We start from the raw sequence: 13,003 nt of genomic DNA, 5'->3' as shown, positions 1-13,003 counted from the left end.
ACCGAGAAGAAAGCACTTTTGCTAAACAAACATTCTATGTGTCCAGAAACAAGCTGTAACAGGGAACAGAGGAATGGTATTTTAAAAAACACAAAATCACAACGAGCAACAAAATTCAAACAACATTATGTCTCTTCATAATAGGGACAAGGAAAAAAACAAACTACGCTAACACAACTGCTCTCTATTCTACTAGGGGAAGCTCACAGACAGTCAGGATTGATCTTTCTTAGGCTGCGTCAGGGCTATCATGGCACGAAGATGGAAACGTGACATAGAAAAATAAAGCTCCGTACGGGAGAACTGCGGTTTATATGTGATTGCCCTCAGAAAAACATTTCTGCAGGGCGCCTGGGGGGTTCAGCTGGTTAAACATCCAACTTCGGCTCAGGTCATGATATCATCGTTTGTGAGTTCGAGCCCCGCATCAGACTCTGTGCTGACAGTTCAGAGCCTGGAACCTGCTTCGGATTCTGTGTCTCCCTCTCTCTCTGCACCTCCCCAACTCATGCTCTCTCTCAAAACTAAACATAAAAAACTTTAAAAAAAGAACATTTCTGCAAATCAACTAAGCAAGACCTCTGGTAATACCATGGTTTAAGTACTAAGTGTGCACACAGCTAACCACAGATGGCCTCAGAAAGAAATCAACACGGAAAGAGCTTCTTTCTGGTGGGGGGGAAATGAGCACACACCAGGTCGCAAACTCCTTCCTCTGGTCCGAGCAAACCCAGGCCTCCTCGAGCTCGAGGTACAAGGGTTCGGGCCCGGCTCATCACAGGCACCATTACCTGTCTCTTTGAAGATCTTCTCATCTGGAGGCACCACCGAGCAGAGGCTATTGAGGACCAACGTGCCCAATTTCAGAGCATTCTTCTCTGAGCTCTTGTAGTAATCCAAGGAATTGTGGGTCAGCACAAACCACCGCTTTTTTAGTTTTAACGACGACATCTTTGGACTGTTTTTTACTTCTTTGTGCAACCACCCTGGAAAGGAAGATTGAAGGGTCCATTAAAAACTAGAAAGACCAACACCAAATCCCATGTAATAATTTGCAGGATACTGACAAATGGGTCCTATTTCTCTATGTTTGTGAGAAAGGGCCACGACCCTTTCTTGGGTTCTTGTTTTTGTTTTGTTTTTTCAGCAAGTTCAAGCGTCAAAATTACTCGGAAAAGCCGCCCTCCGGGGAAAAGCCTCGGTGGCAGTCACCTCTCACGATGAACTCCTGGCCTTCCACTCTCGTGTCCCCCTTGGATCTCTGCAGCAGCGTGATCCAGTGATGCATCTCCTCCGGCGTGTCGGCGTTGCAGTGGAGCACCCGGTTGGCCGTGATGATCACGAACGAGTTGGGTCTGAGCAGCAGGGTGAGAAGGAAGGAACACTCTTATCTCCCTACCGGCCTCGTGACCTGCTTGAGCCCAGAGCAGACGCCTCTTTCCCTGCTTACGGTCAGAGGGAGGAGAAGCGCAGTGCGATCTGTTATTTTACGCTAAGGCAAATCCTGCTCCTTCCTGCAGGATTTTATTTTATGCGTCGTTAACCTTTAAACTTGGGAGCCACACATTCGGGAGGCGCTGGAAGGGGAAAGATTCCCTCGTGCAAAACTTTCCAAATGAAACTTGGTTCCGGAAAGGCTAAAATAAGGTGACGGTGGGGGGAATTTTTTTGATGTCTCTCCAAAGTAAATTTCTTTCTGCCTCTGGGTACTGCCTCGGATAATGTTTCTGTGGGTCGGTAATGAAATGTCAGACACCAGTAATAAAAGGAGATCAGTAAATAGGTGTAAATGGAACATCTTATACACTGGATTACGCTTGGGACAAACACCCACGTGGGTCCATGTTTTCAAAGCCATCTTTGAAAACAAAGGCTCACTTCCTAGTCAGGGGTAACATAATAATGGAAATTTCCTTTCTCCTCCGTCTCTTTTCGCCCAGCAATGCCCTGAGTCGCTCCTAGGCCCCAGCTCATACTAACTCCTGTAGCTAACCACTTAAGCCAGTGGCTATGAATGATTTCTTGCAGGCTTTTAAATGTTCACAGTAATTAAGTGCTACAAAAGTTCAAGAAAAAGCAAGATTAGTGGGACTGTAGTAGACAGGGAAAGACAGGTGCTCTTTAAAAATAAAAGATACTTCTGGGGCGCCTGAGTGGCTCAGTCAGTTGGGCGTCCGACTTCGGCTCAGGTCACAATCTCATGGTTCGTGGGTTCAAGCCTCGTGTCGGGCTCTGTGCGGACAGCTAGCTCAGAGCCTGGAGCCTGTTTCAGATTCTGTGTCTCCCCCTCTCTCTGGCCCTCCCCTGCTCATGCTGTCTTTCTCTCAGAAATAAATAAAACATTACAAAATTTTTTAAGTAAAGTAAAAAAATAAAAGTTACTTCTATAGTTGGGAAGGAGGTAGGCACTTGAGGAAGAGAGAAGGATCTGAGTAGGGATGGAAATTTCTAAGCACGGACTCTCACATGCCCAGCCTGCCAGAGCAAAAGGGTTTAGGAGGAGTCAGGTGTAGACAGGGTGGGCACCTGGCTGTCAGAATAAAATCTGGGCTGAATATTGACAAAACACACACGTTAAAGGTTCCTGAGCCAGGGCTAGGCTGGTGCAGGGGGACTAGAATATGGGTCAGAAGAGCTTTTATCAATGGGCTGATGAAGACTCCAGATAGCTCTACCCAGTAGGCACTATTTTCGTTGCCAGTTGGAATACATTTCCATTCACTTTTTTTTATTATTATTATTTTTAAAAAAATTTTTTAGTGTTTTATTTATTTCTGAGAGAGAGAGAGAGAGAAAGAGAGAGACAGCATGAGCAGGGGAGGGTCAGAGAGAGCGGGAGACACAGAATCCGAAACAGGCTGCAGGGTCTGAGATGTCAGCACAGAGCCCAATTCGGGGCTTGAACCCACGAACCGTGAGGTCATGACCTGAGCCGAAGTCAGACGCCTCAACTGAGTCACCCAGGCGCCCCTCCATTCACTTTTTAAAGCTCCATTAGTGAAGTCAAAGGCCATTTTGATTCTTAACGTAGAATTCAAAGAACAGCCATGAAAAATAGAGAAGACAAAGGTCAATGGTACAGACTCCTGAGGGCATCCATGGAGATGATTTGCCTTCAAAAAACCAGAACATGCTATTTTAAGGGCACAGATAAGGTTGAGATGTCAAGGAAAAATGTGGTTTAACTTATTAATATTCCACATATAAATTATAACGGGATCCTTTTCAAATTCATTATTTAGTTGAGGAAAGGGAAAATCACCCTTCCCTGTGCCAGAACACCGTGTTCCTATCCAGGTATTTTCTTCCTCTCTGAATCCTGGCTTTATCCCTGTTTCCAAATGAAAAAGATCCCTCTTGTGTGTATGTTTGTTAACTGACTGTCTAAATTAGGTTTCCACAGTCTCCCCCAGCAACTCAAAGATACTCAGAGAGGAAGACTTCAAGGAATACAAAACTGGGCACGAAGAAAGAAGACTGGAATTGACCAGGTGGCAAGAGGCAGGTTACTAATTACTTTTGCCAAGAGTCACATCTGAACTTACCTTTCGGGGCTATCAGAGGCGCACACAGAATCTATCAGCCCCACATCCAAAGTGCCCTGGGAAGGAGCAGAAACAGAGGCAAGAGAACCATTTAAATACAGCACACATCATCATAATATCCCTAGGTTATGACTCTCTAAACAGTCAAACAGAAACGCTCCTTCCGTGTTATCTGCAAAATAATCGTTATCTAAGGGCCCCCTCCCCTTTTGTTAGTGAGTACAGACAGCCTCTCGACAGGGAAGAAACTACAGTTCACTCATTAAAAAAATTATAGATTAATCTTCCTGTCTTACTTTTAAAATACCTTCAGGGAAAAGTGTTTACAAACTTCTTTCAATAGTACAAATTTTTCTGATTTATGCTATGATCCATCATTAAATTTTACACTTACTCTAAGCAACATTTTTTAAATAGAACTTTCCCCCTTTTAAAAAAGTGTTTATTGGGGGGGGGAGGGGGGAGGGAGGATAGGCGAGCCCGGAACCATGTTTGAGCAGGGGAGGAGCAGAGAAAGAGGAAGAGACAATCCCAAGCAGGCTGCATGCTATCAGCACAGCGCACGATGTGGGGCTCATCTTGCAAACCATGAGATCATGATGACCTGGGCCAAAATCAAGAGTGGGTCACTAAACTGACGGAGCCACCTAGACGCTCCTTACTCTGCTAAGAAACTTACTCTGCTAAGAAACTCTGCTAAGAAACTAAGAAACTGTTAAATAGTTCTTATTAGAAAGTAACACTTTATTCCTAAAATATGATTTCATCGTTCCGTATATACGTCCAGCATAGAATGAAGACTGACAAGACACGGTTTAAAAATTCCTAAATGCCTTTGAAAGAAAGTATAACGTGCTTCCATGATTTCACAAGGCTTGGGATTTGGTGTCCTTTTAATGGCTTAAAATGAGAGAACTGGAACATATTATGAGTGATCATCTTCTTTAACTTATTCTATTTTTCTCCATGATTTTTAAACAAAAGATCATTGGTTTTCTCTTTAATTATTACACGCTCACTTAGTATTGTCTAGATATTCCCAAGCCCCTCGCCTCCCTCGGACGTCTCCCCCACTGCGAAATGCTCACACACCACGGCGTTCTGCGGGTTGGCCTGCTCATCATGCATCTCCCGGATCTCCTGGTCCGTGGACACGTGGACCTGACTCAGCACGCTGAACCACTGGCTGTGGGGAGGAGAAAGTGACTGTCAGGGAGAGGCCAGCTGCTGGATTTGCAACCCAGTGAATGATGCCCCTCTCCACATTCTCTGTGAAAATGACCCTTCCTCTGAGCAACTTTGCTTTTAATCTGCCTACTCCTCACAGGTTAAGTGTGGATTTCATACCAGCAGTGGGCCAGGCTAGAAGAAACAGCCACACGCCTTTGGGGATCATCTGCTGCGATGTCAGATCAATGCAATCTAACCCTCTCCTCCTCCAGCACCTCTGGACCTTTAGACATTTAATGACGATGACAATGAAGTCCTCAGTTTGCCCCAAAACATTTCTAATGAAGGATCTCTATTGAAGATATTATTTATAACCTAGGGAACATTCAAGGGACCTTTTCATTTTTTAAAAGTAAATTCCAAGGCAAGAAGGCCAGCGAAGTCAGAGTACCATCTCAGGACGGCCACTAGTGTCTACTTTCCCTACTCACTCCCAGGATGGGGTTTTCCAACCACCTGAGAGAATTTTCTACCAAACTGTGAACAAAACCATAGGGGAGCTGGAAACAGAAAACAACTGCTTGGAGTAGAAAGTGGAAACTGGTTTTGACTGGAGAACTCTTCTATCTTCTATTCAAATGAATTTTCTCACTTTCAGCCTCATTAGAATCAGACAACAAAGGAAAATGTGTCAACCTCAGAAAAGTCAAGCTGAACAAAAGTCATGATGTTACTACGCCCACAATACATGCTTGAGGAAAATGACCATGAATATCCATTCATCCATCTGTCCATTCATCCATCCAACATTCAGGAAGCAACTATAAAACATGAGAGGCACCAGCTAAGAGATGCTGGGACATCCTTCTCCTGCAGGGGTTTTGTAAGGCATATATACACTCCTACTAAGTAAGGAAGAGGGCCAAGTACTTGATATAAAATAGGATATTTAAGCAAAAAAAAAAAAAATTATACCTATACAGAAAGGTAAATCATGTAAGGTACTTATAAGCAAAGCACTAAAATCTATCCTCTGTGATTCTTAAAGGAGAAAAATGTGACCGAGGATTTCTTTTAATTTTTTTTTTAATGTTCATTTATTTTTGAGAGAGACAGAGCATGAGAAAGGAAGGGGAAGAGAGAGGGAGACACAGAATCTGAAGAAGGCTCCAGGCTCCGAGCTGTTAGCTGTTAGCACAGAGCCCGATGTGGGGCTTGAGCCATGAGCTGCAAGATCATGACTCAAGCCGAAGTCAGATGCTTAACCAACTGAGTGACCCAGGTGCCCCAGTGACCAAGAGTTCTAAAACGGCATATGTAGGGGTGCCTGGGTGGCTCAGTCAGTTGAGCGTCCGACTTCGGCTCAGGTCATGATCTTATGGTTCGTGGGTTCGAGGCCCGTGTCAGGCTCTGTGCTGACAGCCAGTTCAGAGCCTAGAGCCTGTCTCAGATTCTGTGTCTCCCTCTCTCTCTGGCTGTCCTCTGCTCACACTCACTCTCTCAGAAATAAATAAAAACATTTACCAAAAAAAACCCCAGCATATGAAGACTCTTAGGAAGAGACCAAGGGAAATATTTAATATAAATCTGCTTCATCAGTTCTGGTTAACTCAAAGGCAAGACTTCACTTATTGTTTTATGAAGCTCAACAGTTTCCCAGATCAAACACTGAAAAACACATACGTTCGAGATGTAGGCTACATAGGACGACTCTCTCTCTCTCTCTCTCTCTCTCTCTCTCTCACACACACACACACACACACACACACAGAAAGGAATAACATTTGCTGTGCTTTCAATCTGTTCAGGTGACACTCTTAAATTTACAAATTTCTCCTCATGAATCAAGTTTATTTAACTCAACCTGAAAAGGAATTTTTTAAAAACTGCATTCTGCTGATCAGGGGACCAAGTCCTCAGTTAAAAAAGATGGCCAGCGTTCAACCTCGCAGGCTCATTAGCAGAGAGGATGGTTGCCAAACGCTGGGCCCGTAATTCAGCTGCGAGGCCGCGGCCTTCCCGGGGCCGCAAACAGCCAGGGGTGGTTTCTAGGAGGCCCGGATGGAACGAGGGGCTGCACTTCCAGGTTTGCTTGGTTTTTCTAGTTTCTGTCATAATTTATGGGGCCATGCGGGGCTCTCAGTGTGTTCCCATGGGAAGGATTCTCTTCCTTGCCCTTGCTGTTGCTACCATGGCGCTGTGTCAACTCAAACATTCCAAGGGCAAGGGGTAAGCGAGAAGGCAAGGAGAATGCTAATGATTCCTGAGGCCACGAGGAAAGAATGTAGGCGAAGGGTCCTCGCTGGCGCTGCCCAGAGGATCCGACAGATCCCTCCAGCGTAACCTTGAGGCTCACGAGGCAGAAATGGACAAACAGATGCTCGACCGGATCTTACCCCCGCGTGACCCCGCGATGCATCCCACTTGGCCCAGCCAACGGACACCACACTGTCCTTTCAACTCAGATACTGAAGCTTTCCCAAGAAACATCAGAAACGGAATGTCTCTGTTCAGTAGAACAAGCTTCCATTATTCAGATTATACTACCCCTTCTGTTACCTGAGTCTACTACTTGGTAAAATATGTTGAAGGGTAATAATGCTAACAATACACGTGAAGCATGTCAGGATACTGCCTGAAATATCATTAACTCTTAAGTGTTGACTACCTCTTCTATCCTACTGAATTCTTCAACATGAAGACTTTCAACACTCTCTCAATGCCACAGTGCTATCAATTATTTAACCACCCAGCGGTGAACGCTCCTGCGTTCTCAATCCTTAGGCAAACACAAGCTGCTTCCCTTCAAAGCTCAGAAGCTTCCAAAGGGTGGGCTTTTGGCTCTGTGCAGGCGCATGGTTGACACTCAGTGCTGGGGACAATAAAAGCCTGGGCCGAGATAAGAAGGGGTCTGTCTAGCGGTATTTGAAGCCAGAAATCCTGGACCATGTGCGGTAACTTGGACACGTTAGCCAGTGAAAGATACCCCACCGGACAAGAATGTGAATTTCATGATGCGGTTCTTCAACCATCCTACCTCGATGGTTTAACCAGCCCAGCCTGAAAATCCACTAAAAATCTTTTCGGAGCTGGCAGGGTGAACACTGATCTGTGTGGTGCCCAGGCCTACACGGGAGCAAAGGTGTGGTCTGCACACAGTTGAAAGCAGTGTCTCACCTGGCATCCTCTGGGGATTCGGCAATCAGGTGGAAGGTCCTATCGGCCATGATGATGTCAATCCCGTTCTCTTTGCTGGTGTTATCTATGATCTCTCTGCAAAGGGACACAAGCATCGGATGCCAATCAGGACTACGGGATCCGTAAGAGGAAGCAAGCAAAGCAATTTCACCAAACAGATAACTGAGTTGGGAACTGTAACCGGACAGTCAAATACCTACTTCAGCCTGACCTTGTGGCCTCCAGGGGGCCGGGGATCCTCTCTGCTCCTGAGAGAGAAAGGCTGAGACCGAAGCCAGGGCTAAGTGTCTCCTGGATTTTTCTAGGGAGGAGTCTCTCTCTCCTCACTCTTGCCCGCTGCCAAAGGCCCGTCCCTGCTGAGGCCCTAGAAGGCTTGGGGCAGGAGCCTCCTCCCTGGCCCGCACCTTCCCTTGGCCCCTCTCACTGCTCTAGAATGGAAGGACCCCTCACGAGGTGACTAGTCTTGAGCTCTTTCCTAATTCCTCACGGCTTCTCACTGCAATTCAAGGCCTTGGCTGACACCCCTGACCTGGTATGGGCACATTATTTCCACTGAGGGCTCTGGGCTGAAGAGCAGGACTTGGGTGTTTCTAGATCTCAATGCCATCCTGATATTTCATCCCAATATGCCCTGAACGACACTGGACGTTTACACTCAGTGGAGCAGGTTAACAAGATCAGGGTGCAACACAAGCACGTGTTGAGATGGGACCAGAGATGGTAAAATACTTGAAGAAGGTCTTGGGGATAAAGCCGGCTAGCTTTGCCAACTGAGGTAGCATGACTCTTCACAGTAAAACACCGATTCCATATCTACACAACTCAACAGGCTTACTAGGTAGAAAAAATAAGTACCTTACAGCTGGAGTCAGACAAGAGAAAATATTTTTTAAAACCAAGATGGCGAGAATTTCTGCCCTTTCTGTGCGGGAGGTGAGAGGTGATACATGAGGAGCGGCCAGCCCGGCGTCTGGTTGGAGGAGCCTTGAGCAAGACCTCAGGGAAAGCGTCCCGACTGCATCATACTGGACCAGCCGCTCTGCCTCTCAGGACCTCACCAACCTCGTATGTAAAATGAGAGGGGACAGGGATCTAGCTGCAAGGCTGTGCGTCTGAACCACAGTGGCCCATGTGAATCCTGGGAAATGTTCAGAAAACACAGGCAGGGACCCACACTTGTAAAAAGCTCTCTGGAGAGGAGTGAGTGAAGCTATTCTCAGGGTCACGACACACGCCATCTGGAAACTCAGATAAATGTGGTAGCATCTTCAATGGCAGTGAGTGAGTGAAGAAAACGATGGAGGGGAATGCTATAGAAGACTTGAGAGAGCTGTCCATTGATTACAACTTATCAACCTTGTTTGAATTCTGATTTGGAGAAACAAACCAGCCTGAACCAAGAGGAGCGCTACCGCCTCCATTTACAAGGCAAGTGGAGGAATTTGAACAGTGACCAGAGTCTGGATGATTAAAGAGTTACTTTTTAAGTGTTACAGTCATAATGTGATTACGTATGGAGTCTTAACTGTTAAGCGTATACCGAACTATTTAGAGATAAAATTACATGGAGCCCGAACCTGCATTACGGAACAGTTCTCAAGGGAAGGGGTGCGGGGTGGGGGTTACGGGTGAGACACTAGGGCCTTGGGGGCGAGGGGGTCACTGCTGGAAGTTGGCGAAGGAGCACAGGCCCTTCATTATATTCTTCCATCTCCTCCGGCAAAGGATTGACATCTTCTTTAATAAAATGGAACATTTTCATTAATCTCTGCAAAAAATCTTAATGTGGTGAAACGCTAAGAATTTTTTGTCCTTCCTCCACAGAACAGGACAGAAATGGTGGAATGAGAGCTACCATCTCCTTAACTCTGTAATTCTCACAAGGCACCCGGAGAACAGGGCTTCCTCAAGCAGCAGTCAGGTGCACGAGGAACCTACATCAGTTTGCACCACAGGAATTCTCGCTCTTCCCTCCTCCTCCTGAGCTTCCCGACATTTGTGGGTGAGCCCTCTGTGCGGTCAATCACGAGGAGGAACAGNAGAGAGTTTGTTGGAGTCAAAGCCCAGCTCTGTTCCTCTCATTGCTGGGAACGAAGATGGCTGGTATATCCCACATAGCAAAAGACAAAAATTCATTCCGAAAAACACCTCTACGAGTGAAGCGTAATCACAAAGTTAAAAACAAACAAACAAAAGGAAGAAGGTAGTGAAAAGGTACAATCTCCCAGGGGGAAATCTGTAAGTATGGACGGTGATGGTGATGGATGCTAACTAGTCTTACCATGGTAATCATTTTGCAAAGGACACAAATGTGCAGGCGCTATGGTGTACGTGTGAAACTAACGTATGTCAATGATGCCCCAAACACCCCCGCATTAGCAATCTGTCTCCAATTTAGCAATCTGCTTACATAGAAGGACTAGAAGTGGTCTGTGGACCAAGAAAAAGATTCTTGACCGGCTGTTCACTATTCCCAGGATTCCTGCATACAGACAATCACATTTCCTACAGGCCAGCTCCAGGTCCGGGTGGCGTCTTACAACAAGAGCCCAATGTCTGAACGTGCCCACAGAGCGTGAACTGCTCACGACGTCACTTCCCCAGTTTCGTAACAATCCAGTCCACTGAAGGGAATGGTTTGGATGCACTCAACACCTACTACAGCCCAGGGACCGGTGGCTTTGGTGGCAATGACATCAATGGCCCAGCAGCCCCAGGGCACCACCCAAGGGGCCACCCACACAGTCCATCCACGTACTTGGCTGTCCGGACTTCCAAGGTGCCCTTGAGCTTCTCCTCACTGTCGTTTTCAAAGTACATCAGCTTGGACTGGCGGAGGACAAACCAGCGCTTTTTCCAGTTTCTCCGGGACAGTGTGGATGAGCCACCACCTTTTTTGTGAAGCCAGCCTTGCTTGAGGGCCTCCTGCTTGGAGCGGAACCACAGGAAGGTTTCGTCCTTGAGGACACACCAGCGGCGTTTCCAGGAGTTCATTAAGCCACCTGTGGCCCCCAGATGGGTGAGGGAGGGTACAAGTAAAGTCAATCAAGATGACAAGATCNTCTTAGCACCCCTCCCTTGTGTTCCGGAGGCAGTGGGAGATGTTACACTAGCTTGGCTTGGTCGCAGAGAATGCCGTCCCTCCCTCACATCCGGAGCGCCTCCTACTCAGCTGAGAAATCCCGGTGATGAGCCACCAGAAACGCCAATGACAAGCTGACACTCTAACCCCCGGAATACGTCCAGAGCCATGGGGCGAGAACCATTTCTGTACGTACGGATCATGCTTACCTCCAAATGCCCCGGAGAGGAGAAATTAATTTAAAATGATGTCAAAGAGGGGCGCCTGGGTGGCTCAGTCGGTTGAGTGTCTGACTTTGGCTGAGGTCATGTTCTCACAGTTTGTGGGTTCGAGCCCCGCATCAGGCTCTGTGCTGACAGCTCAGAGCCTGCAGCCTGCTTTGGAATCTGTGTCTCCCTCTCTCTGTCCCTCCCCCACTCATGTGCATTCTCTCTCTCTCTCTCTCTCAAATCAACATTGAAAAAATTTTTTTAAATGGTGTCAAAGTTTACACATTCCTTATTCAGTGTATTCAGATCAAGACTGAAATCATACATTGGAAAATAAGATAGGACTTTTTGGGATAAACATATCCTTTCAAAGGAATGCATCATCATCTGAAAATGGCTTATATGTAAAAACTAAAAGATTTAGAACATGAAGCAATTGTGACTGGGTCTTAAAAATGAGAATTTAGGCGTGCCTGGGTGGCTCAGTCAGTTAAGCATCAGCCAAAGCCGACGTTGACTCAGGTTATGATCTCACAGTTCGTGAGCTCAAGCCCCACATCAGGCTCTGTGCTGACAGGTTGGAGCCTGCAGCCCGCCTCAGATTCTGTGTCTCTGTCTCTCCCCATTCCTCCCCCACTCTCACTGTCTCTGTCTCAAAAAGAAAAAAAAAAAATTAAAAATTCGTTTAAAAGGAAAAAAGAAAAAAAATGAGAATTTAGCCATGATTTATTTAATACAAATCTTTTTGGTTAAGAGAAGGCTGACAGGATATATTTATCTTTTACAAGTAAAAAGTTATTTCTAAATGGTGGCTGGGCTGATGCTGTCAGTGAGGCATGCGACTCTTGATCTGGGTTTGAGCCCCATGTTGGGTATAGTAATTGCTTAAAAATAAAATATTTAAAAAAAGTTCTAACATTTTTCTAGCAGAATAATTTTATCTTAGTATTCTAAATATCTTGGAGTGCCTGAGTAGCTCAGTCAGTTGGGCAGCTGACTCTTGGTTTAGGCTCAGGTCATGATCTCATGGTTTGTGGGTTCGAGCCCAAGTCAGGCTCCATGTAAAGCCTGCTCGGGATTCTCTCTCTCCGCCCCTCCCTTCTCATGCTATCAAAATAAACTTCAGTATTCTAGATTTCCCAAGAACACTCAAAGATGACATCTTAACCACCATCAATCAAAAATCTCTTCACATATCCACTAACATTGAATCTACTTAATTAATGTATTATACGGTGACAAATTTTTTTTGATCAGCCAGTGATAAAAATAAGGCACCCTTGAACATGGATACTGAAAGAAGAAATAAAGAAAATGCTTTCTTTTACAAATTGCATAGAACCTGAAAACAGACCTTCTCAGATTNTCTACTTAATTAATGTATTATACGGTGACAAATTTTTTTTGATCAGCCAGTGATAAAAATAAGGCACCCTTGAACATGGATACTGAAAGAAGAAATAAAGAAAATGCTTTTACAAATTGCATAGAACCTGAAAACAGACCTTCTCAGATAAATTTCTTCAACGACTTCCTTCAATGACTAAAGAGCTAAACCCCATACTTCATTTGCGTGAGGACAAGGAAGCGAGGACCACACTGGTGTCTGGTGTGCAAAGGCACCTGCTTTCTTACACACACCGATGCCTTCTTCAACCTAAAACATTTCCTGCTCACCTAGCAGTGAAGTCTGTGGCCATGCCCCACTCCAGGGCTGTTTCTTTCACAAACTACAGACTCGCCAAGGGCTCCTGGAATTAAACTTTTTCTTTCTGATTTGTGGCTTTAATCTGGGTTTC

General features: G+C 45.7%; 1 protein-coding gene across 1 annotated transcript in view; it reads right to left on the bottom strand.

The window, feature by feature from the left end:
• Positions 1–13,003, bottom strand: part of MYO10 (myosin X) — a 236,355-nt gene that overhangs the window by 20,645 nt on the left and 202,707 nt on the right. The window contains exons 27-32 of the mRNA XM_077772062.1: positions 10,672–10,915; positions 7,893–7,988; positions 4,638–4,731; positions 3,546–3,601; positions 1,213–1,355; positions 792–986 (exon numbers count right to left, since the gene is read on the bottom strand). Of these exons, the coding sequence (XP_077628188.1) occupies positions 792–986; positions 1,213–1,355; positions 3,546–3,601; positions 4,638–4,731; positions 7,893–7,988; positions 10,672–10,915 (828 nt within the window). The remainder of the gene's footprint in view (positions 1–791; positions 987–1,212; positions 1,356–3,545; positions 3,602–4,637; positions 4,732–7,892; positions 7,989–10,671; positions 10,916–13,003) is intronic.

The sequence above is a fragment of the Crocuta crocuta genome, unplaced genomic scaffold (genome assembly GCF_008692635.1).
Source record: "Crocuta crocuta isolate KB4526 unplaced genomic scaffold, BGI_CrCroc_1.0 scaffold51, whole genome shotgun sequence".
In the NCBI taxonomy this organism is placed as follows: domain Eukaryota; kingdom Metazoa; phylum Chordata; class Mammalia; order Carnivora; family Hyaenidae; genus Crocuta; species Crocuta crocuta.
This window is presented reverse-complemented; position numbering and strand designations above follow the sequence as displayed.